General features: G+C 43.1%; 1 protein-coding gene and 1 long non-coding RNA gene across 8 annotated transcripts in view; one reads left to right on the top strand and one right to left on the bottom strand.

Moving 5' to 3' along the window:
• Positions 1 to 10,073, bottom strand: part of LOC130368344 (uncharacterized) — a 34,863-nt gene extending 24,790 nt beyond the window's left edge. The window contains exons 1-2 of the long non-coding RNA XR_008892427.1: positions 9,885 to 10,073; positions 8,016 to 8,184 (exon numbers count right to left, since the gene is read on the bottom strand). This is a non-coding gene — a long non-coding RNA (uncharacterized LOC130368344). The remainder of the gene's footprint in view (positions 1 to 8,015; positions 8,185 to 9,884) is intronic.
• The window catches only part of CHD2 (chromodomain helicase DNA binding protein 2), a 119,560-nt gene that overhangs the window by 46,072 nt on the left and 59,784 nt on the right, over positions 1 to 13,704 (top strand). For 6 of the 7 annotated variants that reach the window (XM_056571872.1, XM_056571868.1, XM_056571867.1 and 3 more), the window contains 4 exons: positions 4,466 to 4,691; positions 6,733 to 6,819; positions 9,249 to 9,307; positions 9,415 to 9,537. In XM_056571872.1, the coding sequence (XP_056427847.1) occupies positions 6,733 to 6,819; positions 9,249 to 9,307; positions 9,415 to 9,537 (269 nt within the window). In that variant the 5' untranslated portion in view covers positions 4,466 to 4,691. Of the gene's footprint in view, positions 1 to 4,465; positions 4,692 to 6,732; positions 6,820 to 9,248; positions 9,308 to 9,414; positions 9,538 to 10,072; positions 10,118 to 13,704 lie in introns of those variants that run through there. The other variant, XM_056571873.1, reaches the window with a different exon arrangement.

The raw sequence follows: 13,704 nt of genomic DNA, 5'->3' as shown, positions 1-13,704 counted from the left end.
CGTAGGAAGCCATGTGTATGTGCTTTGCTTAGGCTGGGTTCACACCATGTTTTTGCAATACAGTTCCCATATCAGGTTTTTGAATGAAAAACGGATTCCTCAAAACCGGACTAAACTGTATGAAAACGTGTGTACAAATTTTATTCCATATACAGTTTTAAAATGATGCCCGATTGCATCCGTTTTTTTAAAGAAAAAGAACATACGTTTTTAACTTTTCATTTCATTATGAATAAAGTTTCACTTGTTTGATTGAAATTCCAAGAAAAAAAAAAAACTGCAAAGTCAAAAACCGTATGGTGAAAACAGTTTGGAACCGTACGCTTATGCAGTTCTGTACGGTTCCCATTGACTCCCATGGTAAAAAAAATTTATACGTTTTAATACGTTTTTTCCCCCGGACCAAAAACCATGTTAGGCTACGGTTTTGGGTACGGGGAAAAAACTGACAAAACCGTACAGGATGCGAAACGGACACAACCTGATGCATCTTTTGGCATATGGTTTTCAGTGGAGAGTCAATGCATTCGGTTTTCAATACGGTTCTGTACGGTTTTCAAATTGAAAACGTATACGGGAACTGTATTGCAAAAACGTGGTGTGAACCCAGTCTTACCTGGCGTACAAATAGCACCAGGATGCACTATGGGTAGAAGGCAAAGTGCTACTTTGACACATACCACCTACCTAAGCAGTGTTGCCAAATATAAACACCCCTCTGCATGTCAACTGTATTCCCTAATGGCAATGTCCTCTTTTAGCAGAATAAAGCGCCCCGCCATGCTGCATATTGGGGGAGATTTATCAAAACCTGTGCAAAGGAAGAGTGGTGCAGTTGCCCATAGCGACCAATCAGATTGCATTTTTCACAGGCCTCTTTAAAAATAAAAAAGATATCTGATTGGTTGCTATGGGCAACTGCACCTCTCTGCAGGTTGATAAATCCCCCCCATTGTCCAGAAACCTGACAAAGGTGTTGACTTGACCCTCAAGTTCCCCAGATCTCTATTATAGCTTCCGTAGACCGTGTTAGAAAAAAAAAGTCCAATCTATGGTTCAACCTTGTAATTTACAGGGCTTGAAGGGATTTTCCAAGATCTTAGTATTAAAGGTGTTGTCCGGTAAAATGTTTTATTTAACTAATGTTCCCAGGCTGCTAAATAAAACAGTAGAAGCTTTAACCTCTTAAGGACCAGGCCATTTTACACCTTAGGACCAGAGCGGTTTTTCATAACTCTCTTATATTTTCATCCACAGACTAGTATGAGGGCTTGTTTTTTGCACAACCAGTTGTCCTTTGTGATGCCATCACTCACTTTACCATAAAATGTATGGCGCAACAAAAAAAATGCTATTTGTGTGGTGAAATTAAAAAGAAAACCGCAATTTTGCAAATTGTGGAAGGTTTTGTTTTCACGCTGTACAATTTACAGTAAAAATGATGTGTTCTTTATTCTTTGCGTCAATACGATTAAAATGATACCCATGATAACATAGCTTTCTATTACTGTTGCGCTTAAAAAAAATCTCAAACTTTTTAACCAAATTAGTACGTTTAAAATTCCCCTATTTTGAAGACCTATAACTTTTTCATTTTTCCGTATAAGTGGCAGTATGAGGGCAAATTTTTTGCGCCGTGATCTGTACTTTTTATTAATACCATATTTGCTTATATAAAACTTTTAATCCATTTTTTATAAATTTTTTTGGGAATATAATGTTATAAAAAAAGCAGCTATTTTGGCCTTTTTTTTTTTTTTTTATTACGTTCACGCCGTTCACCGTATGGTATCATTAACATTTTATTTTAATAGTTCATATATTTACGCAGGCGGCGATACCAAATATGTATATAAAATATATTTTTTTTAACACTTTTTGGGGGTGAAATAGGGAAAATGGGACAATTTGCATTTTTATTGGGGGAGGGGGTTTTTCAAATTTTTTTTTTTTTACTTTTATTTTTACATTTTAATAGTCTCCATAGGGGACTAGTTATAGCAATCAGTCCATTGCTAAAACTGTTCAGTGCTATCGGTCATCTTCTGCTCTGGTCTGCGGGAAGGCAGATCATAGCAGAAGACGCCGGGAAGGCAGCAGAGGCAGGTGAGGGGACCTCCGTCTGCCGTGCTGGATGATCGGATCACCGCGGCAGCGCTGCGGGTGATCCGATCATCCATTTTAATGACCACGATGCTGCAGATCACGGCATCTGAGGGGTTAATGGCGGGCATGTGTGGGATTGCGGATGTCCACCATTACGGGCGGGTCCCTGGCTGCAATCAGCAGCCGGGACCTGCCGCGCATGATCCGGGCATCGCTCAGATGCTCGCGGTTATGCTTAGGACGTAAAAGTACGTCCTGGTGCGTTATGTACCACCTCACCAGGACGCACATTTACGTCCTGCGTCGTTAAGGGGTTAAAGGGGTACTCCACTGCCTCAGCGTTCGGAACATTAGACAAAAGTTTTCATCAGACAACCCCTTTTATTTTCCATTCTCAGGATAGTTCATCTATATCAGATGGATTACTAAGCCTGATGTTGTTTGCCCCCTGCCTGTGTGATTCTTTTCACTTGATAGTACAGGATGTATTACAGGCTTCTTATCTTCCTGCTACTTGTCTATGGAGGGGATATCTTTTTGATCCTGGGCAAAAGACTGTGCAGTATCTGAAAGAAGCAGAACAGCAGCACATTGTCTCACTTGGTTTTGTGTAAAGACTTTTAGTAATTACAGCTTTTCCTTACACTTTGTAATGGTGGTGTAGGGGCCCTGAAAAAGGGGAGAGGAATCTATGCTAATTAAAGGAGGGGCCCTGAAAATGAGGAGATGACCATGGTGGGCCTCAGGCGAGGGGCCTTCTCTCTGACATTTACTCCTTGCTTCTCCAGCCCCCTGAGGGCGTTCCACCACCCCACCGTTACATGGGCCGCTGGGAGGAAGTTCTCAACAATACCATCACCCTACCTCAGTGGCGGGCTATCTGGGAAAGAGCCTCTAAGGCTTCAATTTGCACTGCCTATATGGAAACCCAGTATAAACTAATTATGGGCTGGTATCATACTCCGGAAATGTTGAATAGACTGAACCCTGACATCCCTCCCCAATGCTGGCGTGTGGGGTGGAGCTGGGTACGGTGTTCCATATTTTCTTATTCTGTCCTCTCTTAGCTGACTACTGGAAAACAGTTTAGAGACTGATATTTGAGGCTCTGGTGTGTCGGTCCCTCTAGACCCCCTTATTTACATTCTCCATCTCTCTCATCCCACTCTGTCTAAAAAGCTCTTTATGCATATCGCCTTAGCCGCTAAAACCCTTATTGCCAAGTGTTGGAAGAGGACACCCCCTCCCTCTGAGGCTGATCTGTTCGCACGTATTTGTGAGATCTGTTCTTTGGAATCTCTCACGGCCTCTTTAATTCTATCTCCCTATTCCTCTCTGTCTGGGAACCTTGGGATTGTTTCTCTGATTTCACGACCTCACCTTCTCTTTCTTTACCTTTCTCTTTCTTTTTTCCTCCTCTTCCCTTTGCCTCTTATAGTAGTTGTGTGTTGTCTTTGTGTCCTCACTATATGTGTCTTCCCCCTATCCATCCCCTCCCTGTGTTTGTGGCCCTTAGAAGCTGATTGCCTATATTGGATGATACATAGACTTACGCCTGTTTAAGCCTTTTAAAGATTACTGATTTATTATGTTACTGTTCTGGTACGGGAGGCCTTTGTCGGGATTTCTGTGGCTTTATTAGGGTGCTTTCCCACTACGTTTGTAGTGTACGGTTACTGGATCCGGTTGGGAGGGGCGAAAACAAGCCGCTCCTGTATCCCAGCCATATCCGGCCTGAACCCCATTCATTTCAATGAGCCGACCGGAGTCAAACGCTGACTCCGGTTGTCTCATTTTTGCCCCGTATACAGTTTTCTGACCGGACCTAAAACCGTGGTATACCAGCAACCGTGGGATCCAGCAACCGTACACTACAAGCGCAGTGTGAAAGCACCCTTAGTCTGCCTCAGCCCTCCCAATTGCTGTTTTTTTCATTCATATCATACCAACTGTTATTGTGTTTCGGCCCTCTATGATATCATTTGTATGTTCTTTCTCTCTTATATGGATTTGTATCCATGAAAAATTGTTCAATAAAAATTACAGTTTAAAAAAAAGAAAGAAAAAGACGAGGAATCTATGATAGCTCTAGTACTTTTCAAGGTAATCCCATCCACAGTAAACCCTGGTAGCATCAAAACAATGGTGCAGGACAGAGCAGGGCAAGGTAATAAATACTTCTGAGATGACAGAAACATATGGGTACATGGGTACTTCTTTGTGTTTCTCCTAAGTTCGGAAAAACCATTTAATTGCAAAATATATATATTTTCCTACTGTGAACATTTTAAAGATGTTTGTATAGAATTGTATGTTGCTATTTTAAATCTAACATTATGTATATAACTTTGCCATCTAGCCACTCAGCATCGGAAGAGTCCATTCACTCTGCATCAGAGTCAGGCAGCCAATCAGAAAGTGAACATGCAAGCGGGCAGGCCAGCGCATCCAATAGCAGCTCCGAGTCTTCAGAGAGCCACTCTGAATCAGAATGTGAATCAAATGCTTCCAAATCACAGGGACAACTCTCCGATACGAAAGAGAAGTCGGTTCCCAAAAAACAGAGATTGGCTGATGTGAAAAAGGTAAGGCACATGGGTTGAATACATTATATACAGTGTATTCTCATGGGGCAAGTTCTGCTGCTGTCTGTTTTCTTTTGGCCATACTATACTATAGTATTCCACATTTACACCAATGACACTAATAATAATAAACATGGTCCAAATATAATATATGGTACCACACAAGTTTTTTATCTGTAGATAAAGTTTCAGGTAGAAGAACCTAGAACTTCTTCTTTATGACAAAGTAATTGCACAAATCATCTGTAATATATACATGCCTTTACCATGCTTTTATATATACCAGAAGATTCTTTCTTGTCCCACATTATCAGGACTTGATTAACCCCTTCCCTCTTTTGAAATTTTTCATTTTTGCTCTTTTTATTTTTTCCTCCTTACCTTTTAAAAATCATGACCCTTTCAATTTTGCACCTAAAAATCCATATGATGGTTTATGTTTTGCGCCACCAATTCTACTTTGTAATTACATCAGTCATTTTACCCAAAAATCTACGGCGAAATGGAAAAAAAAAATTATTGTGCGACAAAATGGAAGAAAAAACGCCATTTTGTAAATTTTGGGGGCTTCCGTTTCTATGCAGTACATTTTTCGGTAAAAATGACACCTTATCTTTATTCTGTAGGTCCATACCGTTAAAATTGTACCCTACATATATAGGTTTGATTTTGTATTACCAGTACTTCTAAAAAAAATCATAACTACATTCAGGAAAATTTATATGTTTAAAATTGTCCTCTTCTGACCCCTATAGCTTTTTAATTTTTCCACGCACAGGGTGATATGAGAACTCATTTTTTGCGACGTGATCTGAAGTTTTTAGTGGTACCATTTTCGTTTTGATCTGATATTTTGATTGCTTTTTATTCATTTTTTTTATGGTATAAAAAGTGACCAAAAATACACTATTTTGGACTTTGGAATTTTTTTGGCGCGTACGCCATTGACCGTGCGGTTTAATTAATGATATATTTTTATAGTTCGGACATACCACATACAAATACGGCGATACCACATCTGTTTATTTTTGTTTTTATTTACACAGTTTTTTTTATGGGAAAAGGGGGGTAATTCAAACTTTTATTAGGGAAGGGGTTAAATGATCTTTATAAACTTTTTTTTTTTTTCACTTTTTTTTTTTTCACTTTTTTTTTGCAATGTTATAGCTCCCATAGGGGGCTATAACACTGTATACACTGATCTTTACACTGATCACTTGCCATGGGGCAATCAATCGATGAACGGATGCGCAGGAAGGCAGGTAAGTGACCCTCCTGCTGCGTCCTAGCTGATCGGGACATCGCGATTTTATCGCGATGGTCCCAATCAGCCCCGACTGAGCAGCCGGGATGCTTTCACTTTTAGACGCGGCGATCAACTTTGATCGTCGCGTCTAAAGAGTTAATGCCGGACATCTGCCCAATCGGCGATGTCCGGCATTAGCGTGGGTCCTGGTTTCTTATAGCAACCGGGACCCACCGGCTATGATGCGCGCTGACCTTGAGAGTGCCCATTCTAGCTGGGGATGCGCAAATGGACGTTCATACATGTCCATTTGCGCTAAGGGGTTAACAGATGTTCTGGAATATTGCATAGTCATTAGATATAAAGATATAACACATTCTTGTTGTGAGTTACGCTGGCCAAACACATTAGATTATGTTGGCTTTTGGGGGGATATATAATGTGTAGGGGCCTTCCAGACATTCCTCCAATGGCAGGTGTCAGGGGAGAGAAGAGTCAGGGCATTTCCTATCCTTTTGTTCTCAGAGAGATAAGCTGTTGCAAGAGGTGTCTGGCAGCAGATCTATCCTCATTCAGAAGCCAGGTTCAAACCAATTCTGCATTTGTTTGTGAGGATTTGAAGAGATAGCTGTGGTTGAATGAGCTAGTTCAGCTGACTATGCATAATCTGGGTAAATATTAACATTATATTCACCACTGTTTTTTAATTGAATGTCTCTCATAATTTGGTATGCAGATACATACATCAAGTAAAAAGCAGAGATATCTCTATTTTTTTTTATTTATTTTTTTTAGATGTGGGAAGAATACCCTGATGTGTATGGGGTAAGAAGGTCAAATAGAAGCAGACAAGAACCCTCAAGATTTAGCGTCAAAGCAGAGGTATGAACCAATATTTCTTGGGGAAGTAGAAATTGTAAAAATAAGGATCAAATGCAGGAAAGTTAGCCCTGTGCCATGGAGTAAACTGCTTATTTTTGTTAACCATCTCTTTCACTTTTTGAAAGGAATTCCCTTTTTTAAAAAGTAACAATTGGAATGCACATAGGTAAAAAGCGAGACTCTGTTCTCAAGCGCAGACCTAAGAGATTTTCCTGAAAAGATAATTATAAGGATTCATTCACAGTTGTGTTTAGGGCAGTATTTATAAGCCTTAAAGGGGTACTCCGGTGGAAAACATTTTTTGTTTTTTTTAAATCAACTGGTGCCAGAAAGTTAAACAGATTTGTAAATGACTTCTGTTAAATAACCTTTACCCTTCCAGTACTTTTTAGCGTCTGTATGCTTCAGAGGAAATTCTTTTCTTTTTGAATTTGTTTTTTGTCTTATCCACAGTGCTCTCTGCTGACACCTCTGTCTGTGTCAGGAACTGTCCAGAGCCGAATAGGTTTGCAATGGGGATTTTCTCCTGTTCTAGACAGTTCCTGATATGGGCCTCTGGTGTCAGCAGAGAGCACTGTGGACAAAACGAAAACAAATTCAAAAAGAAAAGAATTTCCTCTGTAGCATACAGCTGCTAAAAAGTACTTGAAGGGTAAAGATTTTTAATAGAAGTCATTTACAAATCTGTTTAATTTTCTGGCACCAGTTGATTTAAAAAAAAAATAATGTTTTCCACCGGAGTACCCCTTTAAAATTAACCTGACAAATAATTTTTCATTGTATATATACCATTTGTGGTTTTGGCTTACAATACTGATGCAAGATACCAACCAAATTTGCAAGTGTGAATGAGACAATGATAGATTTGCCTGTTATACAATGTAAGTTCTTCTTCAGTGCATCTGGTAACCTGAACTAATGGCTCTAGTACACAGGGCAATTATTGGCTGAACAGTGGTCATCTCGCTTGTCAGCTGATCGGGTCATTTTGACTCGTCAAAATATCATCTGCCATGGACTGCACATCTTCCTGTGTAATAAAGTATGTGTTACTGATGGCTGATAGCAGGCAAGGGTTGCACAAACAATCCAGCGATCATTCTTGTGACCATCCCCATCCAGCATTTAAAGGGGTATTCCTGGCTTAACTAACTTTTAACTATCCTGTCAATTATGAAGAATTATGCTTGTTTTACATTTACTTGCTATACGGCTCTGCCATGGATGTCTACTTTTTCTTCTTTATATGGTCCCCTCAGGTTTAGTGTTTCCGTTCAGGTCTTGATGACATTCGTCTCAAGCCTATTTCACAATCCTTTGCGGCTCAAGGTGGCAGTTGGTGTCCGGGGGCTTGGCTAATTCTTTCTTTTATTTTTTCAAAAGTAAAATAAAGAACAAAAGCAGAGGATTACAGAAAATACATTCAACCGTTTCAATGGAAATACACACAATTGGGTCATTTCAGTAGCATGAACATAGCAGTAGCATGAGCATGTGTAAAAGAGTTATCCTCTGACATAGAAGGGGGGGGCATAAAACCTAACGAATGGGAGAAATCTCATTAGAAAGAAGATAGAGGAGAAGAGTAGACAGAGAAGTGGAGAAAGTAAGTAAGAGGGGGTCAGGAAAAGAGAGAAAAATGGGGGGGGGGGGTGTCAAGAACACCTCGGTGGACGACTGCAACTCCAAGCATCTCCAAAACCATGAGTCGAGACGAGTAGTAGAGGAGTCGTGGGAAAAGAGAGAGTGGACCAGAGGGAGGGAAGAAATGTTACTAGACAGAGGGGGGGATAAAGAAAGTTAGGTGAGCCTATCAAAGCCAACCACAGAGACCAGATAGCTGTGTATTTATCAATCCTGTGACGTTGGCTATTTCTTGATGACGTTTGCGGTCCATCTGTAGGTCCTGAGGTGCCGGCGTCCCGTGATTTCGGCAATCTGCAGAATGCGGGAACGCAGGGAATGCTTGCACAACGGTACTTACAGATGGACTGCAAACATCATCAAGGGGCTGGCTTGTGAGGAAATACAAGAAATAGCCAAGCCCCCTGACACCAGCTGCCGCATCGAGCCACAAAGGGTTGTGAAAAAGGCTAGAGACTAACGTCATCAAGACCTGAATGGAAACGATAAACCTGGGGGGGACCATATAAAGAAGAAAAAGTAGATGATCCATGGCTGAGCCGGATAGCAAGTAAATGTAGAACTGGCATAATTCTTCATAATGGGCAGGATAGTTAAAAGCTAGTTTAGCCCAGAATACCCCTTTAAGATTGGGCCACATAATAGGGCTTTAACAGCATTGTAGAGATCTCTGGTGTTGTTAGAGCAAGACTGGCAGATGCAATTTGGACATAGAAATGCACCTTTATTATTGACATGTTAACATATTTCAACCTAAAATTTGTTTATATTGGTTTGTTTCTTAGACTACAGATTCTGAAAGAGAAAGCCCAAAAAGGAGAAGTGCAAGAAACCTTCACAAAAAGTGGGTACTTCTGGTCACTAGCAATATAGCATGTTTTTCAGCCTTTTGTACCACATTCTTTCATGCCTTATTTATGAAAGCCAAGTTAACGTTTGTTATTTTAACAGGAGAATTAAACAACTTTCAGATGATGATGATGATGATGATGAAGAGGAAGATGATGAAGATGCTAGCAGTGGAGAAAGTGATGTACAACGGCCAAAATCCAGATCCAGACAACTGGCTAAAAGGTTTTGTGTGATTTTTTTTTTTTCCTGTGTCTATCTCCAAGGTGGAGCTAAAAAGACATTACCACTAGGATAAAGCCTCACTGTAATGTCCTAATAGAACTTTACTATTGAGTGGAATTGCATATACTGAACATTCCCTAAAAGTGTTTGACACGGAGGGTATAAATGTATCCACAACTCTATTAGGGCCCATGCACACTAGTATCATACCAAAGAGAAAAAGGTCAAAGAGAAAAAGAAAGTGCCCAGCAGCCCCTGACCTACAGATAAACTGACAGACAAGGAAGACAAGACAGAGGGAAGGACAAATTACATAAAATAATTGATTCAAGACACTGTTGCCACACCTCCTTAATCTGGGCCTGAGCATCCTTGATTATACTATTAAGATGGTCATTGAACACAATCCAATTCATCTTGTGTACTATTAAAGAGAAAGTTAAAGCTTGCACTTTCCATGTTTTAGCTGTGGCGATTTTAACCGCTAAAAAGAGGAAATATATGAGCTTAGCTGTGTGTCTTGTGCACATGTTCAACAAGGCAGTTTTTTACGGTTGACTCCCATCACAGAATAAATAAGGTAGTAAATTGTAATCCAAAACCTACTAACATTTGAAAATAATTCCCACCTGATATGAAACCTAGTGCCCCTGCCACCACACTTACAAAAGCAACATGGTAAGCTGAGGGAGACATCTTAGACATCTGCTGCCACCTAGCCTCCACTAATGCCAGATTAATGCACAACTTGGAGGTGGTCTCTGCCATTTTACCTAAATCAGAAAGCTCCAATGTCCGACTGAGGTTCTGCTCATATTTAGACATCCGCTCTCTGAGATAAAACATTTATGCCCCAAAGAGCCCATAGAGAGGGATTTAAACACTGAATATGCTGTAATGTCCATAGATGGAGATTTTAGTCTACTTATGTATTGGGCTATCTGATTGTTTCAGAATACATCATAGTCTTTGAGTATATGGACAGTCCAGAAATTTTGAAAAGGGACAGACTCAGTCAAGGTTTCCAAAGATAGGGACCTCCGGTTTATGAGCTGACTGGGTGGGGAGAAGTGGACAATGATGGGCAAAAAATTGCTGGCTGAATTTTGACAGCATAAAAATATCAAAAGGGAGGTTTGAGAAAGCGAATTTCTGAATAGAGACCTAGTGAGGGGCACGAGGACCTAAGCCAACTTAGCCAAATGAGCCTCTTTGTAATATCTCCTGCATCCCTAAACCCTCCTGATTTCACATGGCGTATAATGTGGCTGCATCCATTCTCGGGCCCCAGATACCCTAGACAAATTGAAGAAGCTGACTTTTCAACCCCTAAAGATCTGCCAGAGGAATATGAATCAGGAGTCAGAAGTGTATTTTGTAGATAGAAGTGCATAGGATTGTATATTTCTCGGTCGCTCTTCATTGGGGGACACAGAGACCATATGTATATGCTCTTGCCACTAGGAAGCACTGACACTAGGAAAAAAAGTTGGCTCCTCCCTGGCTCCCGCCCACCGGAAGTGAGGTAATCAGTGTTAGCTAGTGTCAGTAGGAGGCAAGACACAGGTCTGGAAGCTCCCCAGACCTGGTCTTTTTTTTTATTATTTTCCAGAGAGGGCTGTTTAGTTAGCATAGTGCTACCTGTTCCCCCACATGTGACAAAGGGGCTCAGACATAGAGTATGTACTGTTAACCCCTTCTGGCCAACGGCCAGCGCCTGGAGGTTGTATCCTGGGTCCGGGTCCCCCCACTGCCCCTTCTCGCTCCGCTATCTTAGCCTTGTATGATACAGCATGGCCATAAGCTGATTGAAGCCGTCTGGGTGAGTATATGAAGACCGTGGGTGAGTATATCATCCCCTCCACCGGCCCACCCGCCAGTGGACTCAAAGTTAAGGCAGCCGATTCTGTCTCAGGTCAGCTACCGGCTTTTGCAGCGGCTCCCTTTACTTTCTGCAGCCGCTGATTTTCTTTACTTCAGCTGGTCGGATCTCCTCCGGCGCTTAGGGTGCTGCAGTAGTTGTTCAAGCTTCCAGGGATGTCAGAAGCTGTCTCCCTTCTTTGACTCCCTGGTTCAGGGCCATTTCTCCTCCAGCTCAGTGGAAGCCTGTGTAGCTGGGCACCACTGTCACCACCCCTGGCCTCGGAGCGGCAAGCGCTCTTACAGCACGCTGCATCACCACTCCTGTTCAGTTCGCGGCTCCCTGCGCTGACAGTCACCGCTGGCTGTACACAGCTGCTGGCTTAGTGCAGCTGTGTGGCGACTTGCCAGGGCGCGTGATTTACTGCTTAGGCGCTGGCAAAGAGTGCCCCCTCCTCTGCTCCAGCAGTGACGAGCATCGCTTTCCTGGAGGGAGGGTGGGCCCTGGGAGGGTGGGCCCTTTTCCCAGGGTGTCTCGCAGGACACCCGCAGTTCCTCTCTTCTCCTGTCCTCCTGCACAATTTTGCACCTCTCTCAGATGGAGTTTAGCTCCGCCCCGCTTCCAGACTTGGGCTCGGGAATTAATGCCGAGAATTAATAAAAAAAAAAATAATAATAATAATTATCTTCCTCTGGTCTCTTTGACTGGAAACGCTCTCTGGCGGCTGTTAATGGTATTGTGTTTTTTTTGTGGCTCCCCCTGTGGCAGCTCATAGCTATAACAGTTTTTTGCCCATAATATCGTTTTTTATCAGATTATTATCTGCTTGGTCCTTTAATGGGACTGTATATTGGGTCCGCCTTTTTTTCCAGATAGCGCTATCGACACAATGTTTTTTGCCCTATGCCATACCTAATGCTGCAGAGTTCTCACTCTGTGAGGGAGCATATGCCAACCGCGGAGGAGGGCTGTTACGCGGTCCTTGGAGATTCCGGGGTTACTTTCCGTGCTTGGTTTCCCTTTACGCTGCATACCATGCCATGTTTACTATGCCCACGGCCGGTCCTAGTCCCTCCCTATGGGGGCACGGCTCAGGTCCGGTGCCCTTACAGGGCTTTTGCCTTCCTGACGGACTCCTAGGGCCTTTTCGGGGTTCTTCCTCCCATGGTCAGCCATCAGGGGAGGCTTCTTGGTGTGTGCATACACTATGATTCCCTCCTCCACAGGTCACCGATCTCATATCTACCGCATCCACAGTTGACGTTCCGGTACCCCTCGGCCAGTGCGAGGTGTCCGACGGAGTTGCCCGTTGCATAGTATGGACCCATACCAGTATGCCAGACAATGGTCTGCGTGGTTCCTCCGCTACCTGTTATTTCTCACATGCCTGATGTCTCTGCAGCTGGAGTTCCAGTACCCCACTACCAGTGCGCGGTGTCTGAAGAAGTGCCCTGACGTGTCCTATGGACCCTATACAGGGCGACGGGAATACCATCCATGGCTCCTCAGCCTCCCCCGATCTCCCAGGGTGGCAGGGATTCTATCCATGGCTCCTAGGCCTCCCCGTCCTCCCACCTGCGACCAAGGGGGCACAGTGATCGGCGATATGACTGTTGTTCCTTTTTTGCCAGCACCTGGAGGTGTACTCGTTCAGCCAGACTGTTGTCTGCACTGTTTCCGACGCAGTCGGTCTCCCGTCCCTGGGCTGCCGCGTGCATGCCTGGGGTTTCCAGTACCTCACTGCTGGTGGGAGAAATCTGGAAGAGGGTCCCCTGCAGGTACACGGGACTGATGTCAGTCTGTCAGAATTTCTTCTGCTTGAGGGTCACCCATCAGATCGTCCGCACTCAAATACCCCACTTTCGGTGGGAGGGTTCACAGAAGTAGCTCAGTAGTGTTCAGGAACCCTATACCAGTCAACAAGACGGTGGTCTGCGTGGTTTACTACTACTACGTCAGGTCACCTACCCTACACTACCCATACCTTGGCGGAAGTTCAGGTATCCCACTGTAGTTCTGAGCGAGGGATGCCATTTTGCTCCATGGGCCTTTCACACTGCACCACGTAGTGGTTTGCAGATTTCCCTACTTACCCAGGTCCCTCCACAGGTTTAGTCTCCACCTCCCCTTGTTTTCCCCTCCACAAGGGGGACTATTTCACTGAGCAATTGTGAGGTTTATGCAATTAGGTATAGCTCAGCGACAGCCAGACTGCCATTGCTCTCTTCCTTCCTTGGAGCAATATCCGGGAAGGGTGTGCTCATCCTTCCCTTTGTCAGTGTCGGTGGCGCCACACTGCCACTCGG

This window comes from Hyla sarda, chromosome 4 (genome assembly GCF_029499605.1).
Source record: "Hyla sarda isolate aHylSar1 chromosome 4, aHylSar1.hap1, whole genome shotgun sequence".
In the NCBI taxonomy this organism is placed as follows: domain Eukaryota; kingdom Metazoa; phylum Chordata; class Amphibia; order Anura; family Hylidae; genus Hyla; species Hyla sarda.
This window is presented reverse-complemented; position numbering and strand designations above follow the sequence as displayed.